The 23651-nt window shown below is 44.0% G+C and overlaps 1 protein-coding gene across 1 annotated transcript; it reads left to right on the forward strand.

Annotated features, from left to right (window-relative positions):
• The first annotated feature begins 3123 nt into the window (after positions 1–3123).
• Positions 3124–20536, forward strand: cox4i2 (cytochrome c oxidase subunit 4I2). The gene is made up of 5 exons (XM_079581035.1): positions 3124–3298; positions 10371–10482; positions 10960–11130; positions 11242–11373; positions 20356–20536. Exons 2-5 carry the CDS (start codon positions 10371–10373, stop codon positions 20487–20489), a joined length of 549 nt encoding a protein of 182 aa, XP_079437161.1. The 5' UTR covers positions 3124–3298; the 3' UTR covers positions 20490–20536.
• Positions 20537–23651: the final 3115 nt, after the last annotated feature.

Below are 23651 nucleotides of genomic sequence, written 5' to 3' on the forward strand. Positions count from 1 at the left end.
GTGGCCTATTCCTTTAAATTGTTTTTTAAGTGGCTTGTAAGTGGCTTGTAAGTGGCCCGCCCATCCTCAAGGGGGGAGTGCGCGAGTGGCTTTAATTATGATTATTATTATCTGGGTGTCTGCCTTCAGAGGAAACACTAGACAGTTTTGTCCTGGTTAAAGCTGAGATGCTTGATAAAGTTTTCTCCTCAGTGAGGCCCATCACATGTCTTTTTTTTAAACATTTTATGGATCTTTTAGAGACGAGCTTTTAACCATCATGAATTGCTCTCTTCAGACGGGGGTCTTCCCTGCTGCCTTTAAAGGGGCGGTGGTGAGGCCCCTGCTGAAGAAGAGCAATTTGGATTTTAATGATTTTAACAATTTGAGACCAGTTTCAAACTTACCATTTTTAAGCAAAATTTTTGAAAAACTTGTTTTTATCCAACTTAGTGATTTTATTACTGCACATAATGTCCTTGAGAAATTCCAGTCTGGTTTTAGGGTGAACCACAGCACGAGAAAACCTACAGATTTAAGGGGAGGCACGGCAGCAAAACTCTTTTGTTCAGGTTTTGGGCCAAATTGATCTGTGACATAAAAACTTTCACCTGAAAAGACTATCCCTAATCTTCACAATAACATGTTTAAATATTTCAGTTTGTCAATGTTTCTCACAGATTTATTTGGGAAATTGTCATCGGACTCAACAATATTTTGAAGGTTTTTTCAGAGGGATTTTTTGCATCTCTATTTCCTAACCTGATTTATTGAGTTTGGAATTTAAAAAAAAACTACTAAATTTACATTTTCACAGACAAAAAAACAGCTTATTTAAAAATAACCTGGCTCAATCCGTTATTCAGATTTTGTGATGTTTTGGGCATTTTTAGGCATAAAGCGCATTATTTTTATATGAAAACAAAAAATCACTGAGAACTTGTATGTTTTTTCTCTACAGCAGAAGGTTCAAATTAAAATCTTTATGTTTTCCTTTATTAACCTGCAGAGTCTCGCCTTCAGTTTCAGTTCATTTTATTCGGTCAAAGATTTACATTCAGTTAAGTAAACTTCTTCCTCCACCAGGTGAAGGCGGCAGGTCCAGGAGAGGAATAAGGACTTTTCAAAATGGCGTTTGTAATCTCTGTTTCATGTTTGATGTTTATTCTTTCAGGAACATAGAGTCAGGAATCACCACAAAACAATTACAAACATCAACACATAAAACAATAATACAGTTAAAACAAATAAGGACCCTAATCTGCATGTTTTAGTTCCTGTCGTTTACAGCCTTTCAGTTTGACCCACATTAAACCTGCTGCTCTGTCGCCCTCTGGTGTCTGACACGTGTTACTGCAGAGTGTCCTGATGTGACCTAGAGAGTCTGTGACTGTAAACAAACTCTACCTGAAACACAGGAAACACTACAGGAAACGCTACAGGAAACGCTACAGGAAACACTACAGGAAACACTACAGGAAACACTACAGGAAACACTACAGGAAACACTACAGGAAACACTACAGGAAACACTACAGGAAACACTACAGGAAACACTACAGGAAACACTACCAGGGGCGGACTGGCCATGTGTCCGTTCTGGAAGAGCACAGAAGGGCCACCGGTCCCGCCTCAACCGAGCTTTACCCAAATCTAAAAGCTTAAAAGAAAAGCATCAAAATAGCGAGAAAAAGAGGATGAAAAGTCAACGAAAACATGAGAAAAACACGGATAAAAAACTACAAAAACATGAGAAAAACACGGATAAAAAAACTACAAAGACATGAGAAAAACACGGATAAAAAAACTACAAAAACATGAGAAAAACACGGATAAAAAAACTACAAAAACATGAGAAAAACACAGATAAAAACAACTACAAAAACATGAGAAGAACACAGATAAAAAACTACAAAAACATGAGAAAAACACGGGGGAAAAAACTACAAAAACGTGAGAAAAACACAGATAAAAAAACTACAAAAACATGAGAAAAACATGGATAAAAAAACTACAAAAACATGAGAAAAACACAGATAAAAAAACTACAAAAACGTGAGAAAAACACAGATAAAAAAACTACAAAAACATGAGAAAAACACAGATAAAAAAACTACAAAAACGTGAGAAAAACACGGATAAAAAAACTACAAAAATATGAGAAAAACACGGATAAAAAAACTACAAAAATATGAGAAAAACACGGATAAAAAAAAACTACAAAAACATGAGAAAAACACGGATAACAAAAAATACAAAAACACGAGAAAAACACAACAAAAAATGATTTAAAAAAAAAAGATTAAAAAAAAATGATTAAAAAAACAACAAAAATATAACAAAAATGTCGCCACGTGACAAAAAGTTTCCATCACTTTTGTAGGTCTTAGCTTTCAAATTGGCAAAGAAAATGACCTGAAATAAGGACGAAATGTATCGAAACGAGTCAGAAACATCTCAGAACAAGTGAAATAATCTGGGACAAATGCCCAACAACTTCTTAACCAGTCAAAACAACTAAAATGTGGATTATTGTGCTCAAACTGAGATGTTTATACTGATCTAGTTAAATAATAATAATAACAACACATGAAACTCTACAATAAACCTGCTCCTGTCGCCCTCTGGTGTCTGACACGTGTTACTGCAGCTTGTCCTGATGTGACCCAGAGAGTCTGTGACTGCAAAACAAACTCAACCCCAGAAACAACACAGGAAACACTACAACAAACCTACAAAACAAACACGCCTTCTCGCCCGGAACAACACAGGAAACACTACAGGAAACACTACAGGAAAAAAACTACAACAAAACCTACAATAAAACCTGTGACCCAGAGAGTGTGTGACTGCAAAACAAACTCAACCCGGAACAACACAGGAAACACTACAGGAAAAAAACTACAACAAACCTACAATAAACCCTTCTCCTGTCGCCCTCTGGTGTCTGACACGCGTTACTGCAGCGTGTCCTGATGTGACCCAGAGAATCTGTGACTGCAAAACAAACTCAACCCCAGAAACACTACAAGAAAACAGATCCGTAGCTCCTGTTTCACACTTTACAAGTGAATGTTTCCTCTCAGCTCCGAGTCTGGTTCATGTCCTGGTTTGAACCTCTCTCCCCCCTCCCTCCCCGTCTCCCCCCTCCCTCCCTGCTCTCTGTATTTCCTCCTCTGAATCTCAGCTCCATTTTCTGCCAGTCTGTATCTCCCGCGTCCTGCAGTCGGACCTCGCTGCTGTGGTTCCTCTCCCTCCAGGGTTTCCTCCTGAGTTTCCGCTAGGTTTCCTCCTGAGTTTCCTCCTCCTGAGTTTCGCAGTAAGTGCACGACTGTTTTGGAGACGTTGGTGTTGGTGCTTCAGCTTCATCTTCAGGGCTCGGTGCAGAAACAGACGCCATGACACAGACACAGACACACACATACACAGAGCAGCTGCAGCTCCGTCACCTCTGAAGCTACAGCTACTAAACCTGGAACTAAACCTGAAACTAAACCCAGAAATACACCTGAAACTAACCCTGAAAGTGTTTCTGACTCGTGCGACCGGATTAAACCGGCTCTGAACCTGCAGCCGAGTCTGATTAAACACTTTCAGATCTGACTTTATTACCAGCTCTGTCCTGATGTGACCTGAGCCCGTGTTCAAGGACAGGTTTAATGACTTTTAATGACTTTTAATGACACTTTGGTTCCTTTAAAGAGAGAAAACCCGGCTTTATAATGACAGTGATATGATCTGATCGACTGGAGTTTATTTATCTGTAAATGAAGCTTCTGTTTCAGACTCGAAGGTCACTCTGCTCCTGGACCTGGGCCAGTTTCCGTGTTTCTAATCACAGAAACACACCTCAGTCAGGGCAAACTCAGGGTAAACTCAGGGTAAACTCAGGGTAAACTCGGGGTAAACTCAGGGTAAACTCAGGGTAAACTCAGGGCAAACTCAGGGCAAACTCAGGGCAAACAAGGGGCAAACTCAGGGCAAACAAAGGAAAAACAAGGAGCAAACTCAGGGCAAACTCAGGGCAAACTCAGGGCAAACTCAGGGCAAACTCAGGGCAAACTCAGGGTAAACTCAGGGTAAACTAAACCAGTCTTATGTCAAAAAATAAAAATATCAAAATCAGAAACTGAAGAAAAACAAAACAGTTTTGCTGCTGTTTAAGGTTAAAGTCACTTGTTTCAGATCAATACTTTTTTTTTAACCAAGATTTCCCTTTTTTAGCCCCATTTTTCACATTCAACACATATTTGTACAAATTGTTTTGCGTAGTTTATTTTATTAACATGTTCCCAAAACCTCTGGAAGTGACAAAACAAATGTGGGGCAAAAAAGATACATCAAGAAATATATATTTAGAAAAATATATATATATATTTAAAATGTATATATAAAAAAAAATATATATAAATATATATATTCCCCCATATGATAATAAATGTATAAATATATTATATTTATTATAAATAAAAATCATATATTATTAATATTATAGATATGTAACATATTTACAAATATTATAAATTTATTATAATATATTTATGGAAAATAATAAAAATAAGTTTCATAATAAAAAGAGTTAACTTTTGTTTTCTCAAAGGGGCTGAAGCTGATCAGAGCCTCTTGATGTTACAGACAATATTTAACATCAGAGAAACCTTATATATTAACTATATATTAACTATATAATACCTATATAACATAATAACCCTGCACATGCTCGTGAGTTCACCTTTATCATAATGTTATTATCAACTTACAAACTTAGCTGAAGATCAGCACTGACGAGGTTTCAGCTGCTTCTCACATCAGCTGATAAATAATCATTATTATAATTAATAGTTATTGTTACTGATCAGAACAATTATCCGTCTTGATCAAAGGATGAACATCTGGCTTTATATTATTTAGGCTCATGTTTCCAGTACGTACGTTTCCCCACATGTGTGGATGTTGTTAAACACGTGTGTGAAGTTCGACCCCCGTAGTGTCCGATGTGTTTCAAAATGGTGTCATTCGTTTGTGCTTCGTTTGTGCTTCGTTTGTGCTTCGTTTGTGCTTCGGTTGTGCTTCGTTTTTGAGATATTGATCATTGATTGTAATTGATCAGCCCCTTCATAGTGTTCACTCCAAACTAGTGTCATTGTTCAGCTCTTCGTTTGTGCATAAAACACTACTTTTATGCACAAACGAAGCACAAACGAATGACACCATTTTGAAACACATCGGACACTATGGGGGCGAACAACAACATGGCTAAAAGCTCTAAAAAGTCGATTTTGCATGATATAGGACCTTTAATGAAGCGGATCCTAAACCTGTGACCGAGTCTAAAGATCCTGGGCCTTAGTTTGAGTTTTAATCATGACTTTGGTCTCAGTGACGTTTGTTACGAAGCAGAGACTCTTTTGTTTGTTTTAAAGTTCTTGCAGATTCAATAAAGTAGTTGTGAAACGTTTAATTAATATGTAATAAGGTTAGCTTCCAATGACATCACGCATAGTTCCGGCGGCCATTTTGAATACCAAAGTACCATTATGCAGTACTACAACATGTACCAATATCTCTACTCAGGATATAGATGAAAGACGACTGACTGACAGTAGAAAACAGTGGAAACACACGTTTATGTGATAAAAGTAAACCTCTGTCTGTGCAGCTACAGCAGGATTTACTAAAGATCGGCTTCACTCTGAAGACTAAATCAACACATCAAAGAAGAAGAAAACCTTTCTCTGGGATTTTTAGTTTGTCATGTCAACAGAGTCTGAGTTTAAGCTGCTCAAGACGTTAGCATGCTACCGGTTAGCAACTGTCAACCAACTGTCAGATAAACACACGTGTTACTCACATGTGTGACACTGAGGAAATACTACAGTAACAGCTCTGACACATGTTGTATCCAAGGACAGATGTTTGGAGAGTTTCAGGGCTTATCGTGTTGAAGCTAAATGCTAACGTTTTGACTCACTGGTTTCTTCACATAAACGTGCGTCTCTTTTATTGTTTTCTTCATAAACAATGATTACGAGTCATAAAAATGCCACGGTCGATCAGTCGTCCTTCATTTATATCCTGAGCAGAGATATTGTTACATGTTGTAATACTGCATACTTTGATATTCAAAATGGCCGCCATAACAACAAAAGTCACATGACTGAGAGGCACGTACAGCCTGGGGGAAATGAAGACGATGCAGAGAAATAAGATTTAAAGTGAAGTGTATTGACACAATAAAAACAGTGAACACACATAGAACACATGGATAAATATAAATCAGGCGTTGTTGAAAGTGAACAACAGCAACAATAAGGAAAAAAATGAGCTTTAGACAGAAAGTTAGAGTTCAGCTGATACGTTTCTGTCCAAAAACGCAATATTCAGTTCTGTTTATCGATCCGTGTCCCAGAAAATCGCAAAGTTCAGAGTTCAAAAGCCAAAAATAAGAGGAAAAACAATAATCCAACAAAAGGTGTCCGGAGGAGGCATCAGAAAGGGAATAATGAGGTCCTACCGGCTCAGCTCGACGCCTGGAGCAGAGGAATCCTGGGGCAGGTTTAAAAACACCTGATCTGAAAAAACAACAACATAAGTTTCACAGTAAAATAATCAGTATCATTAGGGCTGTGCAATTAATCGAAATTCGATTACGATTTCAACAGTAAACAATTACAAAATTAGCATAATCGCACAAAATCGATAATTTTTTTTTTAATTTTTTCTTCAAATTTGTAATTTTTGGATTTTTGTCACTTTTTTGATGGATTTTTGTCACTTTTTTGTTGGATTTTTGTCACTTTTTTGCTGGATTTTTGTCATTTTTTTGCTGGATTTTTGTCACTTTTTTGTTGGATTTTTGTCACTTTTTTGATGGATTTTTGTCTTTTTTTTGATGGATTTTTGTCACTTTTTTGATGGATTTTTGTCACTTTTTTGATGGATTTTTGTCACTTTTTTGATGGATTTTTGTCACTTTTTTGATGGATTTGTGTCACTTTTTTGATGGATTTTTGTCTTTTATTGCTGGATTTTTGTCTTTTTTTGATGGATTTTTGTCAATTTTTTGATGGATTTTTGTCACTTTTTTGATGGATTTTTGTCAATTTTTTGATGGATTTTTGTCTTTTTTTTGATGGATTTTTGTCTTTTTTTTGATGGATTTTTGTCAATTTTTTGATGGATTTTTGTCATTTTTTTGATGGATTTTTGTCACTTTTTTGATGGATTTTTGTCACTTTTTTTGCTGGATTTTTGTCACTTTTTTTGCTGGATTTTTGTCACTTTTTTGATGGATTTTTGTCACTTTTTTGATGGATTTTCGTCACTTTTTTGATGGATTTTTGTCTTTTTTTTTGATGGATTTTTGTCTTTTTTTTGATGGATTTTTGTCACTTTTTTGATGGATTTTTGTCACTTTTTTGATGGATTTTTGTCTTTTTTTTGATGGATTTTTGTCTTTTTTTTGCTGGATTTTTGTCACTTTTTTGATGGATTTTTGTCACTTTTTTGATGGAATTTTGTCTTTTTTTTGTTGGATTTTTGTCTTTTTTTTGCTGGATTTTTGTCTTTTTTTGCTGGATTTTTGTCATTTTTTGCTGGATTTTTGTCTTTTTTTTGCTGGATTTTTGTCTTTTTTTTGCTGGATTTTTGTCACTTTTTTGCTGGATTATTTTAAAGGCAACAAATAATCGTTTGAATAATCGTGATTTCAATTATGACAAAAATAATCGTGATTATTATTTTTTCAATATCGATCAGCCCTAAGTATCAGTTACTTACTTTTTCCAACATAAATGAATGCATCAAAACGCAACAAATGAAAACATTATCAGAAGCTTCATTCATTGCATGAGCTAACAGGACCCCATGTATTTCAATGGGCCGTTAGCATCATGTTAGCATATAAAAACATGCATATTGAACTTAAACAAAAGGAGGTATGGGCACGCGGCCGGTACAGTCCACAGTAGTGAGTGTTTACTGGAGGTGTGTTTAGTGAAACCGCTGTATTTCAGAGCTAAACATAAATAAACACGCGCAAACACAGCTGTGTTCGAGGAAAGCGGCTGCCGCGAAACCGGAAGTACCGACTTTAACTAAAATAACTTGTTTTGTAGCTACTGTCGGACATTTGGTGAATCAGTTCGATGCAAAGCGGGTTTTGGAAACTCACCGTCGAGTTTCGGGAAGTTTCTGTTCGTTTTCACGAAGATCGGGCCGGTTCTGTTGGGGTTTGGTTCGTACAGCAGCGTGTGGGCGGTCACGGCGGAAGCAGTACTGCTGACCCGGAAGTGACGGCGTCGGGCACTTCCATGAGAGCGCCGCTTGTGGCGGAGGGCTGCAGTTACACGTGCGTTACAGCTTTTACACCAGCTTTTACCTCCTGTGGAGTCACTGTCAGTCACTTTATGTAACTCAGAGCCGCGGGGAGATGTTTTAACCTCTTAACTCCCGCCTGAACCGACAGCATTTTCTCCAGTTCAGCTTTACCCAAATCCTGTAGGCCAGTGTAACGCCTCATTTGAAAGACCTACAAAACTAAACTGATCTTTTTCCTCACGTCAGATTTGTTTTTTTTCTTTTTTTTTGGGCAGTCGACTCATTTTTGTCAATTTTTCCGTGAGTTTTTTGTCACTTTTTCGTCAAATTTGTCTTAATTTGTCTTCAATTTTCTCTCAATTTTTCGTCAAATTTTTGTCATTTTTTTGTCAAATTCTTATCACTTTTTCGTCAATTTTTTGTCACTTTTTTGTCACTTTTTTTCAACTTTTCGTAAATTTTTTGTCACTTTTTTGTCAAATTCTTATCACTTTATCGTCCATTTTTTTCACAATTTTCCGTATTTTTTTTTTTCAAAGATTGTCTTTTTTTTGTACATGTTTTCTCACTTTTTTGTCACATTTTCATCCTTGTTTTCGTCTCAGTTCTGTCTCTATTCTCACACCTTTTTTCCAGAAGCTTTTGGATTGGGGTAAAGCTGGAGAAAATGTGCTCGGTTCAGGTGGGAGTTAAAGAGATGCGGGGAATATGAAAAGAAAACAAAACAAAACTCGAGTCACCTTTGTTTGTTTTACAATATAAACTAACCTCTGACCCGCCTGAACCCAGTGTGTTTTCTCCAGGCCGGCTTTACCCAAATCCTACAGGTCTTAAAGAACAGATGTTTGTCCTTTTCATCTCTTTTGTTTGACACTTTTTTGTTCACCTTGTTTTTCTTCTCGTTTTTGTCACTATTTTTTCAAGACTCTTTTAGATTTGGGTAAAGTCGGGCTCTCCCGCTGCCCCTGAACGTCTCACAGGTTTATAAAAAACCAGACGCAGCTGAAACGAATCAAAGTGTGATTCACAAACATCAGCAGAGGAAAGACAAGACAAAGCTCAGGATTATTCAAGGTTTGAGCAAATATTTAAACCTTTAGATGTTTCAGACCTGACAACAAACATTCACCTCTGACCCCTCGCTTTAACTGCTTTACCCTAATCTGAAAGTTCACAGAGGCCAGAGGAAAGACCTAAGAACTTCTGTCACCGTATGTCTCGCTCTTCAGTCGTGTTTTTTATTGTTTTTGTCGCTCCTTTGTCACGTTCTTTTTGTTGAATTTTTGTTGAATTTTTGTTGAATTTTTGTCACTTTTTTGTCACTTTTTTGTCACATTTTGGTTGAATTTTTGTCACATTTTGGTTGAATTTTTGTCACTTTTTTGTCACTTTTTTGTCACATTTTTGTTGAATTTTTGTTGAATTTTTGTCACATTTTGGTTGAATTTTTTGTCACTTTTTTGTCACTTTTTTGTTGAATTTTTGTCAATTTTTTGTCAATTTTTTGTCAATTTTTTGTCACTTTTTTTGTCACATTTTTGTCACTTTTTTGTCACTTTTTTGTTGAATTTTTGTCACATTTTGGTTGAATTTTTGTCACTTTTTTGTTGAATTTTTAATTATTTTTTCCATTTTTTGTCGTGTTTTTTTGTCCGTGTTTTCCTCTCTTTCTCGCTATTCTGATGCTTTTCCTTTTAGCTTTTAGATTTGGGTAAAGCTCGGTTGAGGCGGGACCGGTGGCCCTCGAGCCAGTGGTCCCTCTGTGCTCTTCCAGGACGGACACATGGCCGGTCCGCCCCTGTCCCTGAGGTTAGGTGGATCTCCTCTGTGTCTATGGTGAAAGCTCCTCCTCCCTCCTGTGAACATGGAGGTTCCTCTGATGCTCCAGCAGAACAAAGTGAAGCTCCGTCAGTTTCAGTCTGATCTCAGTGTCATTGAACCTGTGGGAAGATCTCACACATGAAGACAGACCAGGAACCTCTCTCCTCTTTTGTTTCTGTCATTAGTTTAGAGACTTATTTATAGTTTTTTTTTCAGGTTTAATGATGAGTTTGTTTTGTTTCCTGTTTCAGATGCTGCGTTTGGTGACGAGGCGCGGGGCAGGGCTGATGTTCAGGGGCGCGACCCCGGCCGTGACCCCGGCCGTGACCCCGGCCGTGAGCAGCGTGAGGACGGCCAGTCACGGTGAGCGCAGGGTCAAAGGTCAAACAGGGTTAATTTCCTCATTTTAGTCATATTTTCTGAAATGAGACTGAATGAAACGTCTTTGATGAGCCTTAAACTGGGTCTGGAAGAGCTGAGGGTCTGGCTGGGTTTCTGGTGGGGTTTCTGGTGGGGTTTCTGGTGGGGTTTCCACACTCTAATACAGGAGGACTTTGGTCTTTCTCCATGTTCTGCAACGCACTGATCATCCTCACAGTGACTCAGCAGGATGTGTTTCATTTATGTTGGGATTATAAATGAACACAGAGCAGTTTAATCCAGTCCTCTCCGGAGCCTGGGCTCTGAGCTGAACATCTGAAGCTCCTGTGTCTGTGTCTCAGTCGTTCCTCTCCTCTCTGTGTCTGTGTCTCAGTCGTTCCTCTCCTCTCTGTGTCTGTGTCTCAGTCGTTCCTCTCCTCTCTGAGCTGATCATCTGAAGCTCCTGTGTCTGTGTCTCAGGCGCTGACGTCTCCACGGCGGTGGACATGTCCCGGCCCATGTACTCCGATCGCAGAGAAGCTCCACTGCCGGACCGTCCCTACAAAGACGTGCTGACCACGGCCGACCGGAGCCTGAAGGACAAGGAGAAGGGCTCCTGGAAGCAGCTCAGCCCCGAGGAGAAGATCGCACGTGAGTTTAACCTGTCAGAGATCACATGTAGCTCCACCCTCTGGTCTGTGGCTCTTCCCTCTGGTCTGTAACTCCTCCCTCTCCTCGTTAACTCCGCCCTCTCTCCTCCAGTGTACCGCCTGGCCTTCCACCAGACCTACGCTGAGATGCAGAAACCTTCGAACGAGTGGAAGACGGTGATGGGAGGAATCTTCACCTTCCTGGGCTTCACGGCGCTGATCGTGTGGTGGCAGAAGGTCCACGGTGAGGAGCATTATGGGAACTGTAGTCCAGACAGAAGGTCCACGGTGAGGGGCATTATGGGAACTGTAGTTCAGGCAGAAGGTCCACGGTGAGGGGCATTATGGGAACTGTAGTTCAGAGGCAGAAGGTCCACGGTGAGGGGCATTATGGGAACTGTAGTTCAGACTGAAGGTCCACGGTGAGGGGCATTATGGGAACTGTAGTCCAGACAGAAGGTCCACGGTGAGGGGCATTATGGGAACTGTAGTTCAGACTGAAGGTCCACGGTGAGGGGCATTATGGGAACTGTAGTCCAGACAGAAGGTCCACGGTGAGGGGCATTATGGGAACTGTAGTTCAGACTGAAGGTCCACGGTGAGGGGCATTATGGGAACTGTAGTCCAGACAGAAGGTCCACGGTGAGGGGCATTATGGGAACTGTAGTTCAGACTGAAGGTCCACGGTGAGGGGCATTATGGGAACTGTAGTCCAGACAGAAGGTCCACGGTGAGGGGCATTATGGGAACTGTAGTTCAGACTGAAGGTCCACGGTGAGGGGCATTATGGGAACTGTAGTCCAGACAGAAGGTCCACGGTGAGGGGCATTATGGGAACTGTAGTTCAGGCAGAAGGTCCACAGTGAGGGGCATTATGGGAACTGTAGTTCAGACAGAAGGTCCACGGTGAGGGGCATTATGGGAACTGTAGTTCAGGCAGAAGGTCCACAGTGAGGGGCATTATGGGAACTGTAGTTCAGACAGAAGGTCCACGGTGAGGGGCATTATGGGAACTGTAGTTCAGACAGAAGGTCCACGGTGAGGGGCATTATGGGAACTGTAGTTCAGACAGAAGGTCCACGGTGAGGGGCATTATGGGAACTGTAGTTCAGACTGAAGGTCCACGGTGAGGGGCATTATGGGAACTGTAGTTCAGACAGAAGGTCCACGGTGAGGGGCATTATGGGAACTGTAGTTCAGAGGCAGAAGGTCCACGGTGAGGGGCATTATGGGAACTGTAGTTCAGACAGAAGGTCCACGGTGAGAGGCATTATGGGAACTGTAGTCCAGACTGAAGGTCCACGGTGAGAGGCATTATGGGAACTGTAGTTCAGACAGAAGGTCCACGGTGAGGGGCATTATGGGAACTGTAGTTCAGACTGAAGGTCCACGGTGAGGGGCATTATGGGAACTGTAGTTCAGAGACAGAAGGTCCACAGTGAGGGGCATTATGGGAACTGTAGTTCAGACAGAAGGTCCACGGTGAGGGGCATTATGGGAACTGTAGTTCAGACAGAAGGTCCACGGTGAGGGGCATTATGGGAACTGTAGTTCAGAGGCAGAAGGTCCACAGTGAGGGGCATTATGGGAACTGTAGTTCAGACAGAAGGTCCACGGTGAGGGGCATTATGGGAACTGTAGTTCAGGCAGAAGGTCCACGGTGAGGGGCATTATGGGAACTGTAGTTCAGGCAGAAGGTCCACGGTGAGGGGCATTATGGGAACTGTAGTTCAGACAGAAGGTCCACGGTGAGGGGCATTATGGGAACTGTAGTTCAGAGGCAGAAGGTCCACGGTGAGAGGCATTATGGGAACTGTAGTTCAGAGACAGAAGGTCCACGGTGAGGGGCATTATGGGAACTGTAGTTCAGACAGAAGGTCCACGGTGAGGGGCATTATGGGAACTGTAGTTCAGAGACAGAAGGTCCACGGTGAGGGGCATTATGGGAACTGTAGTTCAGAGACAGAAGGTCCACAGTGAGGGGCATTATGGGAACTGTAGTTCAGACAGAAGGTCCACGGTGAGAGGCATTATGGGAACTGTAGTTCAGGCAGAAGGTCCACGGTGAGGGGCATTATGGGAACTGTAGTTCAGACAGAAGGTCCACGGTGAGGGGCATTATGGGAACTGTAGTTCAGAGACAGAAGGTCCACGGTGAGAGGCATTATGGGAACTGTAGTTCAGGCAGAAGGTCCACGGTGAGGGGCATTATGGGAACTGTAGTTCAGGCAGAAGGTCCACGGTGAGGGGCATTATGGGAACTGTAGTTCAGACAGAAGGTCCACGGTGAGGGGCATTATGGGAACTGTAGTTCAGACAGAAGGTCCACGGTGAGGGGCATTATGGGAACTGTAGTTCAGACAGAAGGTCCACGGTGAGGGGCATTATGGGAACTGTAGTTCAGAGACAGAAGGTCCACGGTGAGGGGCATTATGGGAACTGTAGTTCAGACAGAAGGTCCACGGTGAGGGGCATTATGGGAGCTGTAGTTCAGACAGAAGGTCCACGGTGAGGGGCATTATGGGAACTGTAGTTCAGACAGAAGGTCCACGGTGAGGGGCATTATGGGAACTGTAGTTCAGACTGAAGGTCCACGGTGAGGGGCATTATGGGAACTGTAGTTCAGACTGAAGGTCCACGGTGAGGGGCATTATGGGAACTGTAGTCCAGACAGAAGGTCCACGGTGAGGGGCATTATGGGAACTGTAGTTCAGACTGAAGGTCCACGGTGAGGGGCATTATGGGAACTGTAGTTCAGACTGAAGGTCCACGGTGAGGGGCATTATGGGAACTGTAGTCCAGACAGAAGGTCCACGGTGAGGGGCATTATGGGAACTGTAGTTCAGGCAGAAGGTCCACAGTGAGGGGCATTATGGGAACTGTAGTTCAGACAGAAGGTCCACGGTGAGGGGCATTATGGGAACTGTAGTTCAGGCAGAAGGTCCACGGTGAGGGGCATTATGGGAACTGTAGTTCAGACAGAAGGTCCACGGTGAGGGGCATTATGGGAACTGTAGTTCAGAGGCAGAAGGTCCACGGTGAGAGGCATTATGGGAACTGTAGTTCAGAGACAGAAGGTCCACGGTGAGGGGCATTATGGGAACTGTAGTTCAGACTGAAGGTCCACGGTGAGGGGCATTATGGGAACTGTAGTTCAGAGGCAGAAGGTCCACAGTGAGGGGCATTATGGGAACTGTAGTTCAGAGGCAGAAGGTCCACAGTGAGGGGCATTATGGGAACTGTAGTTCAGACAGAAGGTCCACGGTGAGGGGCATTATGGGAACTGTAGTTCAGACAGAAGGTCCACGGTGAGGGGCATTATGGGAACTGTAGTTCAGACTGAAGGTCCACGGTGAGGGGCATTATGGGAACTGTAGTCCAGACTGAAGGTCCACGGTGAGGGGCATTATGGGAACTGTAGTTCAGAGACAGAAGGTCCACGGTGAGGGGCATTATGGGAACTGTAGTTCAGAGACAGAAGGTCCACAGTGAGGGGCATTATGGGAACTGTAGTTCAGAGGCAGAAGGTCCACAGTGAGGGGCATTATGGGAACTGTAGTTCAGAGGCAGAAGGTCCACGGTGAGAGGCATTATGGGAACTGTAGTTCAGAGACAGAAGGTCCACGGTGAGGGGCATTATGGGAACTGTAGTTCAGACTGAAGGTCCACGGTGAGGGGCATTATGGGAACTGTAGTTCAGACAGAAGGTCCACGGTGAGGGGCATTATGGGAACTGTAGTTCAGAGACAGAAGGTCCACGGTGAGGGGCATTATGGGAACTGTAGTTCAGGCAGAAGGTCCACGGTGAGGGGCATTATGGGAACTGTAGTTCAGACAGAAGGTCCACGGTGAGGGGCATTATGGGAACTGTAGTTCAGAGACAGAAGGTCCACAGTGAGGGGCATTATGGGAACTGTAGTTCAGACAGAAGGTCCACGGTGAGGGGCATTATGGGAACTGTAGTTCAGAGACAGAAGGTCCACGGTGAGGGGCATTATGGGAACTGTAGTTCAGAGACAGAAGGTCCACAGTGAGGGGCATTATGGGAACTGTAGTTCAGACAGAAGGTCCACGGTGAGGGGCATTATGGGAACTGTAGTTCAGACAGAAGGTCCACGGTGAGGGGCATTATGGGAACTGTAGTTCAGACAGAAGGTCCACGGTGAGGGGCATTATGGGAACTGTAGTTCAGACAGAAGGTCCACGGTGAGGGGCATTATGGGAACTGTAGTTCAGAGACAGAAGGTCCACGGTGAGGAGCATTATGGGAACTGTAGTTCAGACAGAAGGTCCACGGTGAGGGGCATTATGGGAACTGTAGTTCAGAGACAGAAGGTCCACAGTGAGGGGCATTATGGGAACTGTAGTTCAGAGACAGAAGGTCCACGGTGAGGGGCATTATGGGAACTGTAGTCCAGACTGAAGGTCCACGGTGAGGGGCATTATGGGAACTGTAGTCCAGACTGAAGGTCCACGGTGAGGGGCATTATGGGAACTGTAGTCCAGACTGAAGGTCCACGGTGAGGGGCATTATGGGAACTGTAGTTCAGACAGAAGGTCCACGGTGAGGGGCATTATGGGAACTGTAGTTCAGAGACAGAAGGTCCACGGTGAGGGGCATTATGGGAACTGTAGTTCAGACAGAAGGTCCACGGTGAGGAGCATTATGGGAACTGTAGTTCAGACAGAAGGTCCACGGTGAGGAGCATTATGGGAACTGTAGTTCAGAGACAGAAGGTCCACAGTGAGGGGCATTATGGGAACTGTAGTTCAGAGACAGAAGGTCCACGGTGAGGAGCATTATGGGAACTGTAGTTCAGACAGAAGGTCCACGGTGAGGAGCATTATGGGAACTGTAGTTCAGACAGAAGGTCCACGGTGAGGAGCATTATGGGAACTGTAGTTCAGACTGAAGGTCCACGGTGAGGAGCATTATGGGAACTGTAGTTCAGACAGAAGGTCCACGGTGAGGGGCATTATGGGAACTGTAGTTCAGAGGCAGAAGGTCCACGGTGAGGGGCATTATGGGAACTGTAGTTCAGGCAGAAGGTCCACGGTGAGGGGCATTATGGGAACTGTAGTTCAGAGACAGAAGGTCCACGGTGAGGGGCATTATGGGAACTGTAGTTCAGGCAGAAGGTCCACGGTGAGGGGCATTATGGGAACTGTAGTTCAGAGACAGAAGGTCCACGGTGAGGGGCATTATGGGAACTGTAGTTCAGACAGAAGGTCCACGGTGAGGGGCATTATGGGAACTGTAGTTCAGAGACAGAAGGTCCACGGTGAGGGGCATTATGGGAACTGTAGTTCAGAGACAGAAGGTCCACGGTGAGGGGCATTATGGGAACTGTAGTTCAGAGACAGAAGGTCCACAGTGAGGGGCATTATGGGAACTGTAGTTCAGAGACAGAAGGTCCACGGTGAGGGGCATTATGGGAACTGTAGTTCAGAGACAGAAGGTCCACAGTGAGGGGCATTATGGGAACTGTAGTTCAGAGACAGAAGGTCCACAGTGAGAGGCATTATGGGAACTGTAGTTCAGAGACAGAAGGTCCACGGTGAGGGGCATTATGGGAACTGTAGTTCAGGCAGAAGGTCCACGGTGAGGGGCATTATGGGAACTGTAGTCCAGACTGAAGGTCCACGGTGAGGGGCATTATGGGAACTGTAGTTCAGGCAGAAGGTCCACGGTGAGAGGCATTATGGGAACTGTAGTTCAGAGACAGAAGGTCCACAGTGAGGGGCATTATGGGAACTGTAGTTCAGAGACAGAAGGTCCACGGTGAGGGGCATTATGGGAACTGTAGTTCAGGCAGAAGGTCCACGGTGAGGGGCATTATGGGAACTGTAGTTCAGGCAGAAGGTCCACGGTGAGGGGCATTATGGGAACTGTAGTTCAGGCAGAAGGTCCACGGTGAGAGGCATTATGGGAACTGTAGTTCAGAGACAGAAGGTCCACAGTGAGGGGCATTATGGGAACTGTAGTTCAGACAGAAGGTCCACGGTGAGGGGCATTATGGGAACTGTAGTTCAGGCAGAAGGTCCACGGTGAGGAGCATTATGGGAACTGTAGTTCAGACAGAAGGTCCACGGTGAGGGGCATTATGGGAACTGTAGTTCAGACAGAAGGTCCACAGTGAGGGGCATTATGGGAACTGTAGTTCAGACAGAAGGTCCACGGTGAGGGGCATTATGGGAACTGTAGTTCAGACAGAAGGTCCACGGTGAGGGGCATTATGGGAACTGTAGTTCAGACAGAAGGTCCACGGTGAGGGGCATTATGGGAACTGTAGTTCAGACAGAAGGTCCACGGTGAGGGGCATTATGGGAACTGTAGTTCAGACAGAAGGTCCACGGTGAGGAGCATTATGGGAACTGTAGTTCAGAGACAGAAGGTCCACGGTGAGGAGCATTATGGGAACTGTAGTTCAGACAGAAGGTCCACGGTGAGGGGCATTATGGGAACTGTAGTTCAGACAGAAGGTCCACGGTGAGGGGCATTATGGGAACTGTAGTTCAGACAGAAGGTCCACGGTGAGGGGCATTATGGGAACTGTAGTTCAGACTGAAGGTCCACGGTGAGGGGCATTATGGGAACTGTAGTTCAGAGACAGAAGGTCCACGGTGAGGGGCATTATGGGAACTGTAGTCCAGACAGAAGGTCCACGGTGAGGGGCATTATGGGAACTGTAGTTCAGACAGAAGGTCCACGGTGAGGGGCATTATGGGAACTGTAGTTCAGACTGAAGGTCCACGGTGAGGGGCATTATGGGAACTGTAGTCCAGACAGAAGGTCCACGGTGAGAGGCATTATGGGAACTGTAGTTCAGAGACAGAAGGTCCACAGTGAGGGGCATTATGGGAACTGTAGTTCAGACAGAAGGTCCACGGTGAGGGGCATTATGGGAACTGTAGTTCAGAGGCAGAAGGTCCACGGTGAGGGGCATTATGGGAACTGTAGTTCAGAGACAGAAGGTCCACGGTGAGGGGCATTATGGGAACTGTAGTTCAGACAGAAGGTCCACGGTGAGGGGCATTATGGGAACTGTAGTTCAGAGACAGAAGGTCCACGGTGAGAGGCATTATGGGAACTGTAGTCCAGACAGAAGGTCCACGGTGAGGAGCATTATGGGAACTGTAGTTCAGAGACAGAAGGTCCACAGTGAGGGGCATTATGGGAACTGTAGTTCAGACAGAAGGTCCACGGTGAGAGGCATTATGGGAACTGTAGTCCAGACAGAAGGTCCACGGTGAGGGGCATTATGGGAACTGTAGTTCAGAGACAGAAGGTCCACAGTGAGGGGCATTATGGGAACTGTAGTTCAGACAGAAGGTCCACGGTGAGAGGCATTATGGGAACTGTAGTTCAGACTGAAGGTCCACGGTGAGGGGCATTATGGGAACTGTAGTCCAGACAGAAGGTCCACGGTGAGGGGCATTATGGGAACTGTAGTTCAGACTGAAGGTCCACGGTGAGGGGCATTATGGGAACTGTAGTTCAGAGACAGAAGGTCCACGGTGAGGGGCATTATGGGAACTGTAGTTCAGACAGAAGGTCCACGGTGAGGGGCATTATGGGAACTGTAGTTCAGACAGAAGGTCCACGGTGAGGGGCATTATGGGAACTGTAGTTCAGAGACAGAAGGTCCACGGTGAGGGGCATTATGGGAACTGTAGTTCAGAGACAGAAGGTCCACGGTGAGGGGCATTATGGGAACTGTAGTTCAGACAGAAGGTCCACGGTGAGGGGCATTATGGGAACTGTAGTTCAGACAGAAGGTCCACGGTGAGGGGCATTATGGGAACTGTAGTTCAGAGACAGAAGGTCCACGGTGAGGGGCATTATGGGAACTGTAGTCCAGACAGAAGGTCCACGGTGAGGGGCATTATGGGAACTGTAGTTCAGAGACAGAAGGTCCACGGTGAGGGGCATTATGGGAACTGTAGTTCAGAGACAGAAGGTCCACAGTGAGAGGCATTATGGGAACTGTAGTTCAGAGACAGAAGGTCCACGGTGAGGGGCATTATGGGAACTGTAGTCCAGACAGAAGGTCCACGGTGAGGGGCATTATGGGAACTGTAGTTCAGAGACAGAAGGTCCACGGTGAGGGGCATTATGGGAACTGTAGTCCAGACAGAAGGTCCACGGTGAGGGGCATTATGGGAACTGTAGTTCAGAGACAGAAGGTCCACGGTGAGGGGCATTATGGGAACTCCGCCCCTCTCTTTATACTGACTCCGCCCCTCTCTATACTGACTCCACCCCTCTCTCCTCAGTTTTCTGACTCCGCCCCTCTCTATACTGACTCCTCCCCCTCTCTTCATAATAACTCCGCCCCTCTTCATACTGACTCCGCCCCTCTCTCCCCAGTGTACCCGCCCCTCTCTCTATACTGACTCCTCCCCCTCTCTCCTCAGTTTCTGACTCCATCCCTCTCTTTATACTGACTCCTCCCCTCTCTCCTCAGTATGACTCCGCCCCTCTTCATAATAACTCCTCCCCCTCTCTCCTCAGTTTCTGACTCCGCCCCTCTTTATACTGACTCCGCCCCTCTTCATACTGACTCCTCCCCCTCTCTCCTCAGTTTATGACCCCGCCCCTCTTATACTGACTCCTCCCCCTCTCTCCTCAGTTTCCTGACTCCGCCCCTCTTTATACTGACTCCTCCCCCTCTCTCCTCAGTTTGACTACACCTCTCTCTCCTTAATGACTCCTCCCCCTCTCTCCCCGCCCCTCTTATACTGACTCCGCCCCTCTCTCCATAATAACTCCTCCCCTCTCTCCTCAGTATGACTCCGCCCCTCTCTATACTGACTCCTCCCCCTCTCTCCTCAGTATGACTCCGCCCCTCTCTATACTGACTCCTCCCCCTCTCTCCCCAGTGTACCCGCCCCTCTTCATAATAACTCCGCCCCTCTCTCCCCAGTGTACCCTCCCCTCTCTTCATACTGACTCCGCCCCTCTTCATACTGACTCCTCCCCCTCTCTCCCCAGTGTACCCGCCCCTCTTTATACTGACTCCTCCCCTCTCTCCTTAATGACTCCGCCCCTCTTCATACTGACTCCTCCCCTCTCTCCTTAATAACTCCGCCCCTCTCTCCCCAGTGTACCCGCCTCTCTCTCCTCAGTTTTCTGACTCCGCCCCTCTCTTCATAATAACTCCTCCCCCTCTCTTCATACTGACTCCGCCCCTCTCCATAATAACTCCTCCCCCTCTCTCCCCAGTGTACCCGCCGGCCCCGCTGACCTTCGACCCCGAGTGGCAGCAGAAACAGGTTCAGAGGATGCTGGACATGAGGGTGAACCCGGTGGAAGGATTCGCTGCTAAATGGGACTACGAGAAGAAACAGTGGAAATGAGCTGACCCCGCCCCCTCCTCACTGGCTCCGCCCCCCTCCTCACTGGCTCCGCCCCCGCCTGCTGACTGTCCGGGCGTTTAAACCACTGTTCGTTTATGATCAATAAACCGTCCTCAATGACTCGCTGTGACTTTGTACTTTATTTATTTCATTTATTTATTTGCATCTTTGTTTTACATAAGTAGTGGTTTGAATGTTAGACTTTAAATCCAAATCCATTCGATTTATAAAAGTTAGATTTGATCATAAATTAAAAAAATGCTAAATCTTGAGAAAACTCTTTATATTTTAAAGTAGATTAACCTCTTAACTCCCGCCTGAACCGAGCACAGTTTCTCCAGTTTGGCTTTACCCCAATCCAAAAGCTTCTGGGAAAAAGCAACAAAACTGAGACGAAAACAAGGAGGGAAATGTGGCAAAAAAATGACCAAAAAATGACAAAAAAATGACAAAAAGTGACAAAAAAATGACAAAAAAATGACTAAAAATGTGACAAAAAAGTGACAAAAAAATTACAAAAAAAAGACAAAAAGTGACAAAAAAATGACAAAAAAAGACAAAAATGTGACAAAAAAGTTGCAAAAATGAGTTGAAAACCCAACAAACAAATGACGTTTGTAAAAAGATCCTGTGGGTTCAGGCGGGAGTTAAAAGGTTAAACACATTTGGAAAAGAACAGGCTTAACGTAGCCGGGCCTGAGCCGTCCGAAAACTCTGGTCACTTAGAATGTCCCTACAAGGATCTCAGTGCGCTACATCTGCCTACAAGTGACGCCGATCTAGAGGGTTGTAGTTTGGTGATGGGGTTGTAGGGGTGTAATATATCACCCCCCCCTGATGACGGAGCTCAGACCCTCATATGAAACGTAAGTACCAGGGTCTGGGTCCAGGCCAGGCTTCACGCTGACGTTTGAGGAGACCTGTCGACTAAAGCTGTGCCTCCACTTGACCCCATGACCAGCTGACTTGGACTTGCCTGGGACTTGGACCTTCAGGACTTGGACTTGCCTGGGACTTGGACTGACTTCCTTCCACCTCTGGAGGAACGACAGTGAAAGGAAACACCTGATGTTCTTGTTTCCCTCAGAGCCTCGTCTTCACGTTCAGCTCAGGGTCCATTTAAAGTGCAGTTCCTTGTTCCCCCAGCAGGTGGCGGCGGCGCTCCAGCCTCTGTTTCTGCTGTTTCCTCTGACTCTCCTGTGTTTATCACATTTACAATCTTCATCTGTCAAGAAACAAACATATGCGAGAAAATTGGTTAATTTTTTCTTTTTTTCTTTAAACAATAAAAAAACAAAATGGACGAAAACAGGGAAAACATTTTGTTTAAAAAAAGGGGAAAATTGTGAGGAAAAAAAAGAATTAATTTGAGTCTAACTTTACCTCTAGTAAACTTTAAAGGATACTTCAAGTAACCTTCCTTTGTACTTACTTTACTAGCAGTACTTTTAGTCTCACTTTAGTTTATACAAATACACTTTAAGTACAGCCAAGTACAAGTATAGTCTAAATGTAAGTAAACTTTAGTGTGAGTATAAATAACTTTACTATTAGTATTTTATTAGTTACTTAAACCTGCTGTCCAAGTCTGTACATTCACAGAAGCATTTCATATTAATATATTTTAAATGTTTGAATATTAGACTTTAAATCCAAATACATTCGATTTTAAAAAGTTAGATTTGAGCCTAAATTAAAAAAATGCAAAATCTTGAGAAAACACTTTAAAGTAGATTAACCCCTTAACTCCCGCCTGAACCCAGCACATGTTCTCCAGTTTGGCTTTACCTCAATCCAAAAGCTTCTGGGAAAAGCAAGAAAACTGAGACGAAAACAAGGATGAAAAAATGACAAAAAAAATTAAAAAAAAAAGACAAAAATGTGACAAAAATGTGACAAAAATGTGACAAAAAAATGACAAAAAAGTGACAAAAAAATGACAAAAAAATGACAAAAAAATGACAAAAAAGTGACAAAAAAATGACAAAAATGTGAAAAAAATGTGACAAAAAAATGACAAAAATATGACAAAAAAGTGACAAAAAAGTGACAAAAAAGTGACAAAAAAGTGACAAAAAAGTGACAAAAATGTGACAAAAAAATGACAAAAAAATGACAAAAAAGTGACAAAAAAGTGACAAAAAAGTGACAAAAAAGTGACAAAAAAATGGAGGAAAAAATGAATATATAAGTTTACTCTTAGTATTATTATTAGTTACTTAAACTTTGCTTGGTGATACTTCTGATTAGTACATTACGAGTAAACTGGAAGTGAACGATCTTACATCTCAAAACACCTGAGGCCGTGTTTACATACACGTGCACGCCCCTCACATGCACGCCCCTCACGTGCACGCCCTCACATGCACTTCAGACTGAGTGCTGCTCTGTCCTGGTCATTGTTATAGTGTTGTGTTCATGCGTGTGCGTGTGGATTCTGTAGAAACCGTGGGGCGTGTGTGTGTGTTCATGCGTGTGTAGTAACCGTAACCGGGGGGCGTGTGTGTGTGTAGTAACCGTAACCGGGGGGCGTGTCCTTCCACAGAAAGAGGCTGATGGTAAACAGACACTTCCACAGAAGCGGAACTGAAGATATTTGTGAAACACGGGTCAGATTAGGACAGGCTAAAGCCGTGATCAGGAATGACTTTATACAGGAACAGGACACGCTAAAGCCGTGATCAGGAATGACTTTATACAGGAACAGCACACGCTAAAGCCGTGATCAGGAATGACTTTATACAGGAACAGCACACGCTAAAGCCGTGATCAGGAATGACTTTATACAGGAACAGCACACGCTAAAGCCGTGATCAGGAATGACTTTATACAGGAACAGCACACGCTACAGCCGTGATCAGGAATGACTTTATACAGGAACAGCACACGCTAAAGCCGTGATCAGGAATGAGTTCACGTCACGGATATATTACATACGGATATATATTTTACTATATCACTGATCATGGGTTTATTCTGCCAAACATTTATGACACGTATGTAAATGTGTCATATGTAAATGAGGGGATGATCTGTAACACACATGAGAGTTCCCCGGCTGTGTATATATAAATATACTACAGTACTGTAGTAGTATATACTGCAGTACTGCAGTATATACTACTACAGTACTGTAGTAGTATATACTGCAGTACTGTAGTA

This window comes from Gobius niger (genome assembly GCF_951799975.1).
Source record: "Gobius niger genome assembly, chromosome: 22".
NCBI lineage: Eukaryota > Metazoa > Chordata > Actinopteri > Gobiiformes > Gobiidae > Gobius > Gobius niger.